Here is a 17,306-nt window from a genome sequence, read left to right on the forward strand (position 1 = left end):
CCAATTTTTTTCTTTTTTTAATCTTCTTGATTAAAGGAGGATAGGATTTCGCTACAGAGTTTTTAAGGTGAAATTATGTTAAGTGAACTATTGGCATATGTCATTTAGAACTAGTATTGACTTGAGTCACTATGATGAACGAATGAAAAGGGTCAAATGGAAAAAATGTGGGTGCTTACTTTGGAGCTGAGAGATACATGATTGGAATAGACATGGATTATCATCGAGTGAGCGAGGATTACTGGAATTTTTCTGAAAGCTCTGAGTTTAATAGCCTTAAGTTAATAAGATCTTGCCTGGAGTATATCTGGGGAGAATGTAAATTCTATTATAACATATTGAATATTGTGTATCACAGCTGTTTGACTGATCTTGGCTCCGTCTTTTGTGATCAACAGTAAAATAAGCTTATGCATTTTAGGTTCTATACTTTACTGTTGTCTGGCTTGACTAAGAAATGGCTGACCTATTAACAGAATGTATAACAGCAAATCTCAAACAGTCTTAATGTATGATCTTGTATGACTCACTTTACAGAACCATTGGTTCATAAGCAACATGACTTTCCTGTTTTCAGCTATTTTAAGTGGTCATTCATCTAATAAGAAAAATATGAACAACCCACCCAAAGCTGGCACACAAGCATAATGTTCCTGCATTGTAAAAATGGTAATATGAAACCTGTTAATGCCTAATTTTCACACCTCAAAAAGAGGAAGTATATTTCTGAATACTTCTCGTTCCTAGAGGTCTTACTATGGTGTGTTGCTATTCATTTTTACTTTCCGTCAGGTATAGACAATGACTGGGTAGACCAGCTTCGCCCAACTAATCACAAGATCTATAAGTGAGATATCAGGATCTTTACTCTGGGTTGATATTGGCTTCTGGATAGTAAGCAGAAATGTCTCGATTAAAAAAAAGAAAACATTTAGATGACTACTACCCTCTGAAACCTATTCTATCAAAATCAAGGAGTGCTGCTTTTACAGTGTAATCTATGGGGAAGAAACAAATCTTGTTTATATACAAGGATAAAAGCTAATATCCCAGCTTTAAAAACAGTTTAAAAAGAAATTGACATATTTCTTAAAGGGTAAATAAATATTTATGCAAAAGGTCAAACTCACTGAAAAGTAGAAGTGACTTAAGGCGACTTTACAATATAGCATTGCAAAACAAACATGACATGACACACATTATGTTTGCCAAGATTAGACAATGCAAACTCAATCTATGGCCTCTTTTAAATAATGCAAAAACTGACTTTGAAAAACCACTCCAGTACTTACTACACCCTTTTTTATAATCTCACAGTGGCCTAGAGATGAGAGCCTGACTTCTCACTGTGTTTGTTAGCAGTGGTGTAATGATGGAGCTTGTTTGCACACTGCCTCTGCTCTTGTCTCGAGAAGAGGGGACCTTTGAGGTGAGGGGTCAGGTTTTATTGACAGTTCCTCGTAGTGTGTCTGAGTGGAGCGATTCTTCAATGTGAAAATATGAACTTGTTTTACCCATCTGGGAGCTCGACTATTATCTACAAACGAGTGAAACACCACCAAGGGATGTGCTTTGTTCCATGTTATTTAATGAACTGACAATCCAATATCTCTTAGCACTCTGTATCTCTCACTTTTTTGTCTCAAGTTGGCTCCTTTTTGTGACTTTGAAAGCTGTTTCTGGCATTGTTGTAAATTGGAAAATGACTCAAGTGCTTCATCTAAAATGCATTTCCTGGAGGGTTGTTTCGGATATTGTGCGTCTTATTCCTGCTGCACTGCTGAATCAGAACAAAATAAAAAGCAATAGAAATGCAGCCAGTCAAGGAGATTAATCTATAAAAGATGTGGTTTTAGAGACAGCCCATAACCTTAGGATCAAGGATATTTTTTACACTATTAGGTTTCAAATGACATTTTAATTAATCACATTTTATTGGCCATTAATATTTAATACAAATTGACACAAATGTTGGACTTGATCAGTATAATTGACTAGACCCAATAAATTTATTGTATTACAACAGAAATCGAATTTGACCGTGTCTTTACCTGTTGGCAAAGTACAATGTAATCTATGGCTGAGTTTCAGATGACATCAAAACATTTTATAGGCCAATAATATTTAACACCGATGTAGGGCAGCTAAAATTAATATTGTTAAAATATCTCATCTACTACAGAGAGTTCTTGGGTCTAGGCACTTATAGAAATAATCAGGTGCAACATTTGTGAATTTACCTTTTGGATAATTCATGGTAAAGTACACCCCCCACATTATTGCATTTTAAAATCTAAAAAACACCAATAATGACACCGATGAAGCATTCTGATCAAACCACATGTCGTATAAATCACTATTCTAATCCTTGTCTTTTCAAACCTTGGATACCGTCCCCTACAGACCAATACCACATTTGAACAACAGTTTTGAGGATGCGCTGAGTGTCTTGTAGCCTTGACAAATTGGCCTGTTTTTTAGTGTTTGTTTACCACATTGACATTGCGCATTTTGTCACAAGCTGGAAAATCCGGCAATCTACCATAGCCACACGGTATCAAAAGTGGATCACCAGTAATTGGCATGGACCTTGACAAAAATGATTTATACTGAGGAAAATCACAGTGGCTCAATAAAAAGGTACAGCAGAATCATCTTAAAAGCTGAACTAAAATCAAACACTGTATTAAAACTAGCAGTAAAATAAGTTCAAGAATCTACAGCAAAACTGGTACAAATTAGGGCTGAACAATTTGGCAAAAATATCTAATTGCAACTTTTATAACGAGCCTTGCAATTGTGATTAGATTTGCCATTTATGTTTTAATTAAAGGATTCTGTTCAAAGTTCACCTTTTTAAAAGCATCCAGAAGAATTAATTAAAAGACTGAAATATGAACTGACAAACCAATGCAAGAATCACATTTCAGAACATGTCTGTACAGATCTAAACTACAGGGTTATTCATTTTTATGTAGTACAGAATATTTCATTGTTGAGGACGTTATTGCAGCGTGACTTGTTGCACCTATTCAAATTGCCATAATTAAGATGGTACAAGTACAAATCATCTTAGTACAAGCACAATATTTGTCTATACTTAATAAAAATATAGTGTATATATAAATAAATCTAGTTCTGATGGATTACAACACAAATATACTTATTACTTATCTCATAACTGAAATCACAATTATTTCAAACAATTACTTGTTGTGAAAAGTAACATGTAGATAAAATATAGACCTCACTTACTTTGTGTTATTATAGGGTAGCCGCAGGGTCTTAAAAGTCTTAATAGGTCTTAAATGTCATTTTCCTAAATTAAGGCCTTAAAAAGTCTTAAATTATGTTGTTCAAGTTTTATTTTTTTCACAAAGATCTTAAATTTCATTAGCCTATTTTTATTTTATTTTTTTAATATATACAAAACAACATTGTGAAATCATGTAATGTGAATGAATCTCTAATACAACATTTTGGTTTCTTGCGCTGGTGGCAATAAGTAAACAATCAGTACAGTGGAGGACGACGTTGGATGGATCATGGGGATGTGTAGGTTTAATCCACAGTGGCTCTTAGATTCTAGACATAGCAGTTGGTTGGCCATTATTAGAAATGGATCTGGTGTTTTTCGCCCACATAATGAGTGTGATGTTGGTCTTAATTTCCATGTAAGTGGTCTTATAAAGGTCTTAAAAAAGTCTTAGATTTGGGGTAGTCAAACCTGGAGATACCCTGTTTTAGTAATTTGTGACACTTTCTCGTCAAACCCGATGTAGATTTAAAAACGGCTATTTAATTAAAACAGGGCTTTGTGTTTGTGTGTTTAAGTAAATTTATACATGCAAAATATAACCAAATGAAGTCAGGATAGTACAGTATGCAATAGACTGCCGGTCATGATACTCTGGCTGATTGTCTTACATTACTTGTTTTTCCGAAATCAAAGCAAAGAGAAAACATATGAACATTTGAGACTCGATATCGACAGACATATTTGTAACACTGAACAGATTCCGCTGTTTCTGGCCATGTCTCACTTTGCACACATGCTTCTTGGAAAATATGCGACAGTAAAAATCTGTGAGTATATTTGAGTCGCTGGAGTTTGGTCGCGTTGCCAGGTCTCCGTGCAAATGTAAGCTTACCAAGCTCTGATCTGATTATGAGCCCTGCGTGGTTCACTTCGGGAGGCTGCAGATGCTGAGGGGGGAGGTGCAGTAACAATAGAGCAGACAGCAGCTCCTGTGGCCGACAAACAAGGGTCACTGAGAGGTCTGTGTGCGATACTGCTGCAATATTTTATGATTACCTCAAATGTAGCAATATGAGCCAAGAGATGTCATTTGGATGCCCACTTTAGCAGAGCCATTTTTGAATTATGAATGTCTTATCTAAGCTTGGGCTCAAACATTATGTCAAAGTACAAACTAAGCCATTTCAGTAAAAAAAAAAAAATCCATACAGGCACTAATGGAGTAAACTAATATCGAAACTAGATACTCATTTGTGCACTACTGAAAAAATCACATTAATGAAAAAAAAGATTTACTATGATCTTGAGCTATATTTAAGTTTAGCATTATTTTGTGTAAAAAGACTATTTTTAAAAAGACAGATAGAGGCTGAAATTTGAGTATTGTGACAGCGCTACTTCAAGTGGAGCAGTGCGAACTATGATTTGTCATTTTGATTCCCACTTTAGCAGACTGAGTAATTGTTTGAATGTCTTATCTAAGCAAGAGCTCAGAGATGTCAAAGAATAAGGTACTTGAAATAAAATGTAATAGACATCCACCAAGGCATTACGTTACGAATGGTTGCAACTGGCGAATGGGTATCTTCAGTTATTGGTTAAATTCTCTAGTAAACTGCTATGCCCTTTTCTTTCTAAAGATTACAGAAATGATTAATGAGTGTTGTCAATTACTGACCTAACAAAATCTCATTGGCGAATACATCATTGCATAATGCATTCTATCTCGAGTGAATTATCTTTGATGGATGCAAATATGATTAACCACAAATTTGTTCATGACATGTAACCCAAACATTTCTTTCTATTCAAAGTTCGTTATAATCATACTAGGGCAAAATGACACAGTGCAACACAGAAATGCACTATGTCATTTTGGTTTGCTGTTTGCGTCAATGGAGTTAGTGTTGCTTTGCCTGGAATGTTCCACAGTATGGCATTAAACTTAAATAAGCAGATCATCTTGATAAGGCAAGTCTGCTCACAGTTATGTCATGTTTTTCAAAAGATATTCATTAGCTATACTTTCAGCATTTCTTGTAACTCAATAAATGTATGGGGGATACATTTAATGCCAAACTGTGGAATACTCCAGGCATCCCAACAACATATGAATGGAGAGAATCATTTGTGCACCTTTTGACAACTAGAACTTTGACAATGTTTTTTTTCTCTGGAAACCCTAGTATTAACAGAGCTGACACTTATGACTAGGAGTGGGAACAGTACCTTCCTGGCTACTGTTTTTTTATATATACTTTCATATTTTGTCCAAATCCTTTCTTGCATACTTCCTGTACGTACATTTTCACCTATTTTTCTGTTCAAATACATCATAATATAAAGCCTTTTCTCATCTTGTTTTCCTGTACTGAGTGTGGGATCAGTGAGTCAGGCCGGCCTGTAGGGAGATGTTTGTTTGCTGTGACTGATCGTTCCCTTTGCTTCCTCTTCCTCAGGTGACCTTTAAAGCAGATCTGTCCACGGCCGAGGTTCATGATGACAGCATCAAAGGGCCGCTAAAGGTAAGACAGGAGCTAGCTCTACCTGGCTCAGCTGGGACTCTGTCGGCACACACATATTTTTAAATAAATTATCCTTAAAAAGCCCCCAGCCAATTGTAGGGACTTCTTTCATTAATATAGTTCTAACCTTTTCATTGCATCACATTACAGCAGTCATTCAATATAATGCAAATTTACCAGAGCAGAGAAACTAATAAATATATGCTCTAAATTGTAATTTTAGGGGAATCTATCCTAGACAGACATTTTGATTCTGTGATTTTGTTAGGTTTTTCTTTTGAATAAACAGTTTATGTGCACACTCCTTAAAATTTTAGTAATTTGGTGTTTTCTACTACATTTTCTCACACACTACTCCAAACATGAGTTTTAACTTGTGTTAGTTTTTAGTTTAATGTTTAGCTCAGTTGCACAATTTTACATAATAAATTGCACGTGCATTATCAGTACACATTAATATATAGAGCCAAAATGGGGTAGGCGGAAGTAATGGCTTATAAGTGCGTATCCCCCGCACCGTTATAGCTACCATTTTGAATTCTTTTTATGATTAAAAAGATGGAATATTTAGTTAGAGATTATCAATTGCTACAGTGCAAATATGTCATTACACACTCTGAAACCCCTGAATAACAATGTTTAGGAAGACTACTATACTGATACCTCAAGATGTATCTATATACAAACTGGGACACTGATGTATTTTGTGTCTGCACTTACATGCATACATTTCCATTAGTACTGTTTACTTAACAGCTCACCTATTAACTCTCACCATTAACTCAGATCCAGATTCATTAGACCGGTTATTCCATTTCAGTGTTAACAGTTCCTTTCTGCTGCAGGTGGGAGTTGTTGTGGAGGTGAAGAATCAGGACGGAGTTTACCAGGAGGCCACGATCAATAAGCTGACCGATGCCAGTATATACACCGTGGGTAAGTCAATAACACACCATTGAATCTGCCTTGCACTCACTGCGTGTGTCAGGTACATGAGCTTTTTAATGTTTTGTTTGGAGTTTGGTCCTACTGAGAGCACTGTGTACAAGTATAAAAAGATTTGGCTCAAAAGTTAAAACAGAAATAGCTTCAGTGCATTGTGGCGGGCGATATTACAAAAGTGATTGTAATTCAGTAATCCATCTGTCACTCATTCAGAGCATTACAGAGGCTGACTAACAAGGAGTAGTGGGTAGAGAAGAAGACTGCATTTACAGCATTGAACTGAATAGTAATCGAACAATTACAGTGGGAGCGGCACAGTTGATGCTTGTGCTCGTTCTCTGATCCTAAGTTTGGCGCTTCAAATTGCACTCTTGACATCATTGGTAGAGCGGTCTGATCCACTGACCCCCAGGGTGGCAGTGCGAGTCCAGCTCCCACAAATTAACTGTTGTACAATACCCATATTGTATCAGCAGTAATCTTGTGGTGCTATTTTATAACTTTTATGTTTCAAATCTTCCTTTTGAGGCCCAATTTTACCCAATGAAAAAAGAAAGAAAGCATAAATGTCTTAAATGGTATGTTGTCATACTTTGTGTGATTTTGTGTAGGAGACTTGTGCTGTTGTGTTAAAATGCATTCAAGTGTTTTAAGTGCTTAAAATGTTGCGAGTCTGTAGGAAGGCATCTTGGCTTGCCTCTCAGGTTGATACGTTTTTTTTTTGTGGCCAAAACCACAGCTCGTAATTTGGTTTCCCACTTGTGGTCACACTTCAGACCATATTTGTAGGTGTTGATATGATATGATGATACTAGGACTGAAAAAACTACTTATAGAAAGTGTTGGACACAGTGTCATCATTTTTAAATAAAACATGACAGAGTTGGTGTCAATCAACAGTTACAGCCAAATACACCATTTAGATACAGCTGTGTAGCACATTTAATATCACTTTTCCCTTAAAGGCATTGCATAACTTTTCTGGTAGAGGGTCTGCCAAATGCTTTTCTCCATGGAGATGTTATTGCTTTGTGTGGAATGTTTCACAGTATGGCATTAAACCTTTCTATCTTCATGGAGACCAAACCAGACCAAATTACAGGTCCCTACTCACAATCAGAATCACGATTTTTATAGGTGTTTTTGAGGTATAAAACTACCAGTAATTTAATAAATGTAAGGTAGAGCTTTTTAATGTCATACTGTGGAACATTCCAGACAGAGCAATGACATATCCATAGAAACAAGGAGATGACAGACTCTTCACCAGAAAAGTTACACAATGCACCTTTAAATTTGTGTAGTGGTCATCCCATTATCACAACTAAACAGAGAATTACTGATACCACAGTTTCATCATAGCAGTATTGTCAGTCATCTTTGGGTATACTATGCTACACAGATAACCCAGCCTCCTATTTTTTATTTAAAAAAACAATTACTGCTTTGAATAGTCAAATAAGACATTGTGTGCATGACCTTCTTTCCAGTATAACAAATAAGAGAGAGAAAATCACTCTTGGGGGATGTGCCATTGCTTTAAATGGCAGTGTAAACCGTGTTTCAACCCGGCCCATGTTTCATACTTGACTCTAATCATGCGCTTTCCTGTGTTATCCTCAGTGTTTGACGATGGCGATGAGAAAACCCTGCGCCGCTCCTCTCTGTGCCTAAAAGGAGCACGCCACTTTGCAGAGAGCGAGGCAAGTACTTCCCGATGTCTACTTTTATTTAATACTCTTTATTTACACTGTCAAGAGCAATATTCAGTCATTCACACTTCCTCCCATTTCTGAATCACCATTTTATTGTCACTATCAATTAGGCATGGTTGAATTATTAGTGCTTTCAGGGATATCAACGGGGGTTCCAGGTATTGGTCTAATATTAACACTAGGGTTGGGCATCATGATTCGATACGATACACTATACATATTTTGTTTCTAAACTACCACTGTCTCTCTATACCCACTGCCACAAAAGAGAAATGGTAATTTGTGAACTTCATAACAGTTTGTAGCTTGCTGTAGAAAGATTAAAAACTAATATATTTACTAACAGAAAATATCGGTTATTGGCCCAGCAGCAGCACTAATATTGGGTATCGGTATCTGTCAGAAAAATCCACATAGGACCATCCCAGTTTGCATTCTGAATTCATCCACATCAGAACCTATTCTCCCTAACCAAAACTGTCAAATGCGATTGTGTATACCTCATGTTTGCGTAGGTCGGAAAGAGGGCTGTTATTGATGGAGATTCTGGGGAGTAGATTTAGTCTGGGGAAAGTCTTTTGTCGTCTAATTTGGCGTTTGACAAAGTGGTCCTGAGCCTCTGTTTGGTCTGTCCTCTCCGCAGACGCTCGATAGACTGCCTCTCACAAACCCAGAGCACTTCGGCACACCTGTCATCGGCAAGAAGGGCAACCGCGGACGCCGATCCAACCCCATGTGAGTATTATTGACCCAAGCTGAGCCAGTCCTGATTAAGAGCTGCATTCAATCTTGTTTAGACTTCTCGTTTAGACTTAGTTTAGACCCAGTTTCTTTGAATTGAGATGTGGTTTAGACCTGGATTGTTCAGATTGCTCTTAGTTTCAGTGTTTCCCATTAATCAAAGCTTTGGTGACCCCCCCTCCCCTCTCCCATATAGTATTACAAGTAACAAAGTGTGCGCTCATACTTGCCCTGATTTGTTTCTGGTATGAGCCCAATTTAGTCCTGCTGTAGGCTTGGTTTGGTCCTGCTCTTGTTCCAGTTTAGATCTGGTCTAATCCAGGTCTTGTTCCGTGTTTATACCTGGTTTACTCCCAATTTTGATGTGATGTGTGTGCAAATGTGAAATACCCAAAAGTACACATTGTAATATAATAAACATAGGGACTTCTTATGGTTGAAATGGATGCAGTAGATGATATTTAACTTTTAACAAAATTGTAAAAAATAAAGTGATTCAAATAAGGATTGCTTGTGCCACCATCTGAGTGTTAATGTGTTTTCTTATTTAGGTAGTGATACTTGGCGTAAAATGTGTCTGTTGCAGTTGGAGTCAATACTTCCTAAAGTCTTCCTAAAGTCTAATTTCACTTTATATTTGAGATTAAAGTCTTAAGTGGATCTACATTTAGGTGGTTACTGTTGTTTGCTGCTCGGTGCCTCCCCCTGTGTTTGTTTACTACTCCATATTTGGTCTGTTGCTTGATACAAAGAAGAACATCCTATATCTGATTGTGAACAGTGCTGTGGGCTAACTTTCACTTCCCAAGGTCTAATCCTTAAATCGATTGTAAAGATTGATAGATTGAACTGCATCTAAATAGTACTAAATTTACGCTTGAATTGAATATAAAGAGTGCTTAATCCTCCCACCGTTCTGTAAAGTGGATTTGACATACAATTACTCTGGATGGATAATACAATTGGGTTGCACACAGTGTGGTTAGCAAGTGCTTTGTGCTGTTTGTGCATGTACAACCAAAAGAGGGAACCAAAGTTGCAAATAGTACCGTGTAAAAATAAGTGGGTGTCTGTCAATGTCTCCGCATGCAGCTAACTATTGTTCTATTTGTGGGTTTTAGGCAAATGATTCCTTCCTTATTTGAAGGTTTTTTGTTTTTTTTGTTTTATCCATTCAAGATATACTATTGTACTTTAATATCTTAAAGGGATTGTGTTTGATTTTTACTATCTTAAAGATGTGAAAAGCAGAACTGGTTCATTTATTTTACATGTTTTTCCTAACTTACCTTATGCATTCCTAAAATCATAATTATTCACCACGATGACTTTATAATTGTTTCTCACAACTTTTGAGACAAGAGCAGTTTTTGCAGTCACTTTAAAGCTAAAAACAACTAACATTCTAACCGTGCACATCCAGATTATCACAAAATAAAGCTGTTCTACTGTTTTGCTCAAATACATACGAAGAAATTCAGTACGGGCCTTTTTCATAGTTGAAAAGCTGTGAATAATTGAACCCAAATACTGAAGTTGCTGGAATACGCTTAAAGTTTAATGGAATAGTTTTAGTTTTGAGTGAGTAGCTTCATTTCCAATGCGCTGTTGAATAGATTTACAATATATTATCATTTATGTATAGTTTTGTAGCATTTACCCCTGAACTACAGACTCCCAGCTTTCCCTCTTGGCGTTTCCCGACTGTGGAACGCTTAAGCTTTGTGTGGTAGATTCTGCAGTTGGCTCTAGCTTGTATTGAAATGAACGGAAAGCCAGTAATTCGTTTATGGAGAGGATTTTGTGTTCTAGCCCAAACTGATGAGCAGGACACCCCCAGAAAGCCGTCCAAATGAAAGATGTACTCTCCGCGTCCTCTTCATAAAGCGGCCCCGAGGCGCAGAGGAGAGCCTGGTCTCCTCCTCCGGTTCCTAATCGCTCTGAGCCTCTGTGGGCTGCAGACAGTCCGCCTCTGATACAACTGCATTACACTACAGAAAAATGGCATTTTGCAAAAACTGAACTAGTGCTAAAGAGAGTAACAATTTTTGAGGATTTTGAGAAAGAAACCAGTTCGCAACTATTCTGTAGGTTCTAATTTAAAGATCCAACTTGTAACATTTTAGCTAAAACAAAGACTGAAAGAAAAAGATATATTTGCATTATGGATGTTTTTATTGCACACAAACCTTTAGAAAACAAGCATCCTTATTGTATGGGCTTGCATCTCCGCAAACTTGACTGTTAGATTAAATATTTCACATAGGGCATAAAATCTATATATCTCTGTGGAGAAAGTTGCAAAGTGTAGTTTGAACTTTCTGTTTACTTGGAGTCACGCACCATCAGTGTTGCTTTAACTTAAGTAGGAATAAACTAAACAAGGAAAGGCACTAAAAACTGTCAAACTTAGACTCAACCAGTACTTCACCATCATTGACCTAATTTAATAATAAACTAGTGATAAACCAAATATTCAAACAGGACTTAACATGGACTGATCCAAAATTTAAGCCGGTCAAAATCAACACTAAACATGGCTTGAATTTATAACTGAAGTGGCCAATTTTGTCTTTATCATTTCATAACAATGCAATCTAATTTAAGACTCTATTTGTACAGGAATTTTGAAAGATTGTTTTTGAAATTCAATCTATTTCTATTATCAGATGTGTTTTTATAGTCTATAATATCACAATTACAACGCACTATTTATATTGGACTGTCCCACTGGCATAGTTCTGGTTCTCCTCTAAAATGTAGGCGTTTTATGCTGTGATGGACTCCTCTTGGGACCCTCTCCACTTGGGGGAAGGGGTATGGAGGGTTTAGCGTGCCCCTGCAATGAAAAACGACATTCTGCTCCTTACGTAATCTTATGGGGGAACACCTGGCTAATGGCACTTACACAAAAGTCAATATTACTCCACACATTGATACAATATTGACTCAGACTCGGCTGTAGCCTTGAACATGTTGAGAAGCGCTGCTGTCTTAAAGAGGAAATAGGAAGTTTGCAATACCAATGCATTAATGTCAGATTTCACAGTTAAACAGCTGCTTGTAAATTTTGAATTTTCAAGAGGAAAAAAAGACAGAGGTGTTAAGGTGCTACTTGTTGATTATGAGAATGAACAATGAATGAATTTACAGTGAATAATATGCGTAGAAACACTTTATGGGAAGCAGGAGGCCTTTTGAATCACCTATAAAATTGTCTGTGAATTTTGTTTCACTTAAGTGCCAGGAAACCTTCTCTGGGTTACTACAGTATTAATAGAGAGGTGCTGGGTCAAACTGCAGATGTCTAAGTAAAAATGGAACCATGTGGCCTCTGATTTTTCACTTTCCTACTTTGAGTGTACTATGGGCAAAACTATCTGCGTTGTTAACCTACATTAGCTAAGTTATATCTTGTTATATGTGAATGAAGGTAAAAAAAACAACAACAAAAACATAACAATTTGCCACTGGTATTTGGTTTAATACTCACTTGAGATAGATATATTTGTGTCCTTGGGCAAGACACTTCACTTCGTTGGAAATGTAATGCATCGGACTTAAAAACAAAAAAACAAAAAGACTGTCAAATCAGTGTGCAACAAGGAAAAAAGACAAAGAAGTGTATTATTCTTAAATAAGACACAGAGCTAAATGTGTGACAGATTGCAGTGGTTCCCGTCTGTGTGACTCTGTTGTATCGTGTTGTTTTTCCATTGAGCAGTTTCAGTGTTTGTTTATGACTTTGATTCATGGCTTATTTGTTGTGGTGCTGGTCGCAGCAGCAGAAGCCTGTCTGATGTACTCTGCTCACTCTGTGGAACTGTGGACATGTGCTCACAGTTCTGCACCACCACAAAAACATGCAGGAAATACAAAGGGCAAAATGTCACAGCCCCGGAAAAGGGTTGGTACCAAAAATATTTCGATAATGAGGTATCGAAAGATATCAATTCCATAGACTTTTTCATACTTAAAATGTGTCAGTATACAGTGTTTTGATACATTATATTTTAATTTAATTGTACAACTTGAAACTATAATATCTCTACAGAGACAAATGCGTGAAAATTAAATCGAAATCTAAAAAACTATCGAAAATTTTCACTTGCTGTTCAGATATGTGAGAAGCATAAAAAAGGATTTTAAAAAATCCACTGATATCGGATCAATATCACGATACTAGACCCAGTGTGACAGGCATCTGAAACATAACTCCTTTTTATTGCCCATCACTACTTGAAAATAGTGCATCAAAATGTCAAGGAATAGGCTGAACATATTGAGGACATGACCAAGAGGAGTCATTCTAACACCATAAAACTGTAAAGCCCCTGTGTCACAAAAATGTGGGCATGTGATATAACTAACATTACATGGAAAAGTGCTGTGACCCTGTAGCTGCCAATGAGAGATTGTTACATCATAATTGAGCCATTATGTTTTTAGTGGAGCTCTTTTCCCCAACTAACTCCTTCCATTTGTATTGTGGAAAAGGACTACAATTAGGATTGGCTAATAATTTAGATTTCTATAATTTCCTGTATTTTACTACTTGAAATATATTTGCAAGATAAACTGAGTACAAAAACATCCAATCCACTTGTTATTTTTATAGCATATTTTATGAACCAAGTGCTGCACAATAAACATAAAAAGCCATGCAAATACAAAATAAGCTCTATTTAATTCTACTAGTCCTCATTTAAAGCAATAAAACTATTCTAATGATATAATCAATAAATAAAAAGGTACAGCAGTTAAACTAAGTACGACACAACATTTGAATAATAAAGACTGAATATAAAATTGACAAATTTAACCCAAAACTCAGCCTGTTGATACAATGTTGTTCGATTTTTGCTCTATAGGATAAGTATAAGACTTGTATGTGTGTGTGTGTGAGTGTGTGTGTGTGAGTAGTATGTTGCGTATGTCAGTCAGGCTGCAGAAAGGAGCCGCTCATGATCGATGCTCTGGTCCTAATGAGGAGCTGAGGAGCAGGGCGAGCCTCTGGTGCAGTCTGTGATCAGCTGCAGTGTGAGAGGCTCAGATGTAGGTCAGTGGGATATGTCTTTGGGTAATAGTTCAGCCAAGACACAGGAGACATGTGATACAGGGTTTCATTATGAGCTTTCAGAATCGTATTATGTGTAATCATGGAAGCTGTTTTTATTTATTATTAGTACACAGCATAATAAGCACCTTTATACAATGTACCAAGTAATTGGTAACTGCTTGATTTTAATACTAAAAGAATATTGAATATTAAAATGTGTGTAAGCCTATTTATTTATGTAACGACGACTTTTAATCGAGAAGACAATGCAGAGGTTTGGGTCACTTTGTTGACATTTAGAAACAGAAAATCTTTTGCTATAATGGACACAATGGCCATGCAGATGAATGAATAAAAATACTAGTTTGATAGTCAGTGTTAAGTCACTATGACAAATTTGTGTTTTTATCTGTCCACTTGAACTTCATAATTGTCCCACATTGTTCAGCTGGAACGGTGCTGTGTCCAACAATGTGCTCTGTAATTACACATGAAGCCTCTACATTCAAACTCAGCTCTGTTTGACATTCATATCCCCTGTACTGGCCCCCTGGTGGTCAAATGTGCAGATATTTAATAATAAGATATCCATAAGTAAAGTTTTTACTGGTACTCAGAAGCTTTTTTTCAAATAAAGCAAAATTGATTTAAAATGATTTGTTTTCCTGATTTTGACATGATTCAGTCCTTTAAACCTAGTTTTGACTGATCAGATGTAGTTCTAAATACAACTGGTTAAAGTGAGTATGACTGATAATTTCATGTTAACATGGCTATATTTTGTAAAAAAAAATATATATATGTAGTTCTCTTTAGTTTGACAGTTTTGGTGATGTTACATATAGTACATAGAAGTGTTTCCATAACTGCTACTAAGCAACCACACTTTTAAGAAGGCCATAGCGTGCGTACTTACACAAGAGTTATTATTTGCCAATAAAAAATATCTTGCTCCTTATTTTGTTAAGTTCATGTTTAAACTGTAAGAAAAATGTGGTCCTGTATATTGCGTGGACTTTTCTGTATTGTATTGTATTGTATAACTCTGGTCTGCCATGAATATTTACCATTAATTTATTTTGGATAGCTGCTTAAAATGCATCACCTAATTTTTGAAGAGGGTCCTTCCCATTAAACAAAGTTAAAATACATAAAACAAAAGAACTGTGTCATTTTAGTTTTGAGGTGAAATTATCAATGCACTATTATAATCCAAATAATCTGATTTACAGCCAAGAAGAGGAGCTGTCTTCATCCTCCAGTGAAGAGGAGGACAGCGACCAGAGACCGAATGAGGATCTGTTTGGAAAAGTGGTGTGTGTGGAGGGCGTCGTCACGGGAGACAAGAGGAAGACCACGTGGTACCCAGCGCTGGTGAGCTCACTTCTCTTCAGCACAGTTACATTATCACATTCAAACATGGGCCACTGCTGCTGCTGTTACAGTCCGTGCCTTGTGCCATCGCATCTGAAGTAGTGCTTATGTAACCACAGTACTAGTGTAATGGCATGCTCCTACTTCCAAGTGGAGGAAAATGGATAATATCTCAAGTGTCATTTTGGAGATATGCATCAAGTGTTCCGTATATAATATATGTAAAGAGACTAAAATGTGGTGTGTCATCCCCAAACACAGATCTAAGGTGATAGGCAAAGGAGAAATTCAATTTGTCACCTGGACAAACATTTATTTGACAAAAACATGAATGGACTATGAAAAATAAACATTTGTCCAGTTGACAAATTGAATTTCTCCTTTGCCATGGATTCTACCTGGACGACTGAGGGATTCTACACTTTCAATGTGTTATTTCTGCCCCGTTGTGGTTCATTTTAAATCAAGTCCGATCAAGATGACTTTATTTGTCCCCAAGAAGCAATTTTATGGTCCATTCATGTTTTTTCTTTGTTTTTTGTTTTGTTTTGTTTTTTTACAATATTTCAGACACAACAAAGAAATTTACAAAGTTTACACATTTTACATATAAGGCACATTATTTAAATTTTATTTTGTATCTTTAATTGTAATGTTAAAAATTGTTAATTTTTGTCACTATTGCCCACTGCTGCTGTAAAGTAAATGGGTGATAGTAGGATGAATATAGAGATGGTTGAACTCTCATATTATAGGATTGTGTTGTGCATGTTTGCATTGTATGAATCAGACTGCCAATCCAAATAACATTACTTTGGCCACAGCAACTCAATAAAATAACAAAAACGTTGGCTCCATCCATCACTAGATTCTTTCACATTGTATAATAGTGCAAAGGCTTGGTGAGGTGTGAAAAATATTTTGACCAAGAGAACATTAGTAGCTTTTGTTGTAAAAATTAAATGTCGAAAATGTCAAATTGTTTCAGTACAGTTTTGTTATAGGTTTTATTGCCTCAAGAGAAAGTTTTATTTAGACTTTTAGACTATATTTGAGTTCAAGCTTTGGACACTGTCTTGTTTCCATTGCAAGATAGGACTAGTGCCTTAGCAGAGGTCTAGGCTTGCACATTATAATACCTTTCTTTATAGTTCTTCCAGTTCTTTTTTGCAGTTCTATAGTTGTGCTGTAGCTGCATAGTTAAAATACATTTGTGTCAACCCACTTTTTGCTTGCAGAAAACTCAAAAATGAAAGTATTTTTTTCCTAACAAGTGCAATAATCTATCTGCACAGACGTAGAGCTTTGCGAGTGTCTTGTCTCCGCCCTCAGCTGTCAGCCTCTGTTAGCAGCACAAGAGGCAGTGACAGGCGTTGTTTGTTTATGTAAGTCTAACATGCACAAGTTGGATCCAGTGCAGAGGAACTGTCTCTTTAACAGTGTAGCTTGTGTGACCCCGCCTCCTTCACTGTGTTATTCTTGGCTGTCCGATCGAGCTCGCTGCTGCCTCCCTGTGACAGGTCAGGGGAAGTGCACAATACAGCGGTCTGTCAGTGTTTACAATGTAAGTGAGGATGAGGCACAGGGTGGAGCAGTGTGCAGAGGGATACAGGCTGGGCTGGCAAAAAACACTTGTCAGTTTGTTTTGTTGCCAAAATCTATGCAAATAAGTTCTAGACTAAAATAAG

The 17,306-nt window shown here is 36.6% G+C and overlaps 1 protein-coding gene across 2 annotated transcripts in view; it reads left to right on the top strand.

Moving 5' to 3' along the window:
• The window catches only part of arid4b (AT-rich interaction domain 4B), a 62,833-nt gene that overhangs the window by 20,224 nt on the left and 25,303 nt on the right, over window positions 1-17,306 (top strand). For both annotated transcript variants that reach the window (XM_055162389.1, XM_055162390.1), the window contains exons 4-8: window positions 5,719-5,784; window positions 6,630-6,720; window positions 8,353-8,432; window positions 9,088-9,179; window positions 15,477-15,618. In XM_055162389.1, the coding sequence (XP_055018364.1) occupies window positions 5,719-5,784; window positions 6,630-6,720; window positions 8,353-8,432; window positions 9,088-9,179; window positions 15,477-15,618 (471 nt within the window). The remainder of the gene's footprint in view (window positions 1-5,718; window positions 5,785-6,629; window positions 6,721-8,352; window positions 8,433-9,087; window positions 9,180-15,476; window positions 15,619-17,306) is intronic.

This window comes from Boleophthalmus pectinirostris, unplaced genomic scaffold, assembly GCF_026225935.1.
Source record: "Boleophthalmus pectinirostris isolate CB_2022bp ecotype Guang Dong unplaced genomic scaffold, ASM2622593v1 HiC_scaffold_5, whole genome shotgun sequence".
Lineage (NCBI taxonomy): Eukaryota > Metazoa > Chordata > Actinopteri > Gobiiformes > Gobiidae > Boleophthalmus > Boleophthalmus pectinirostris.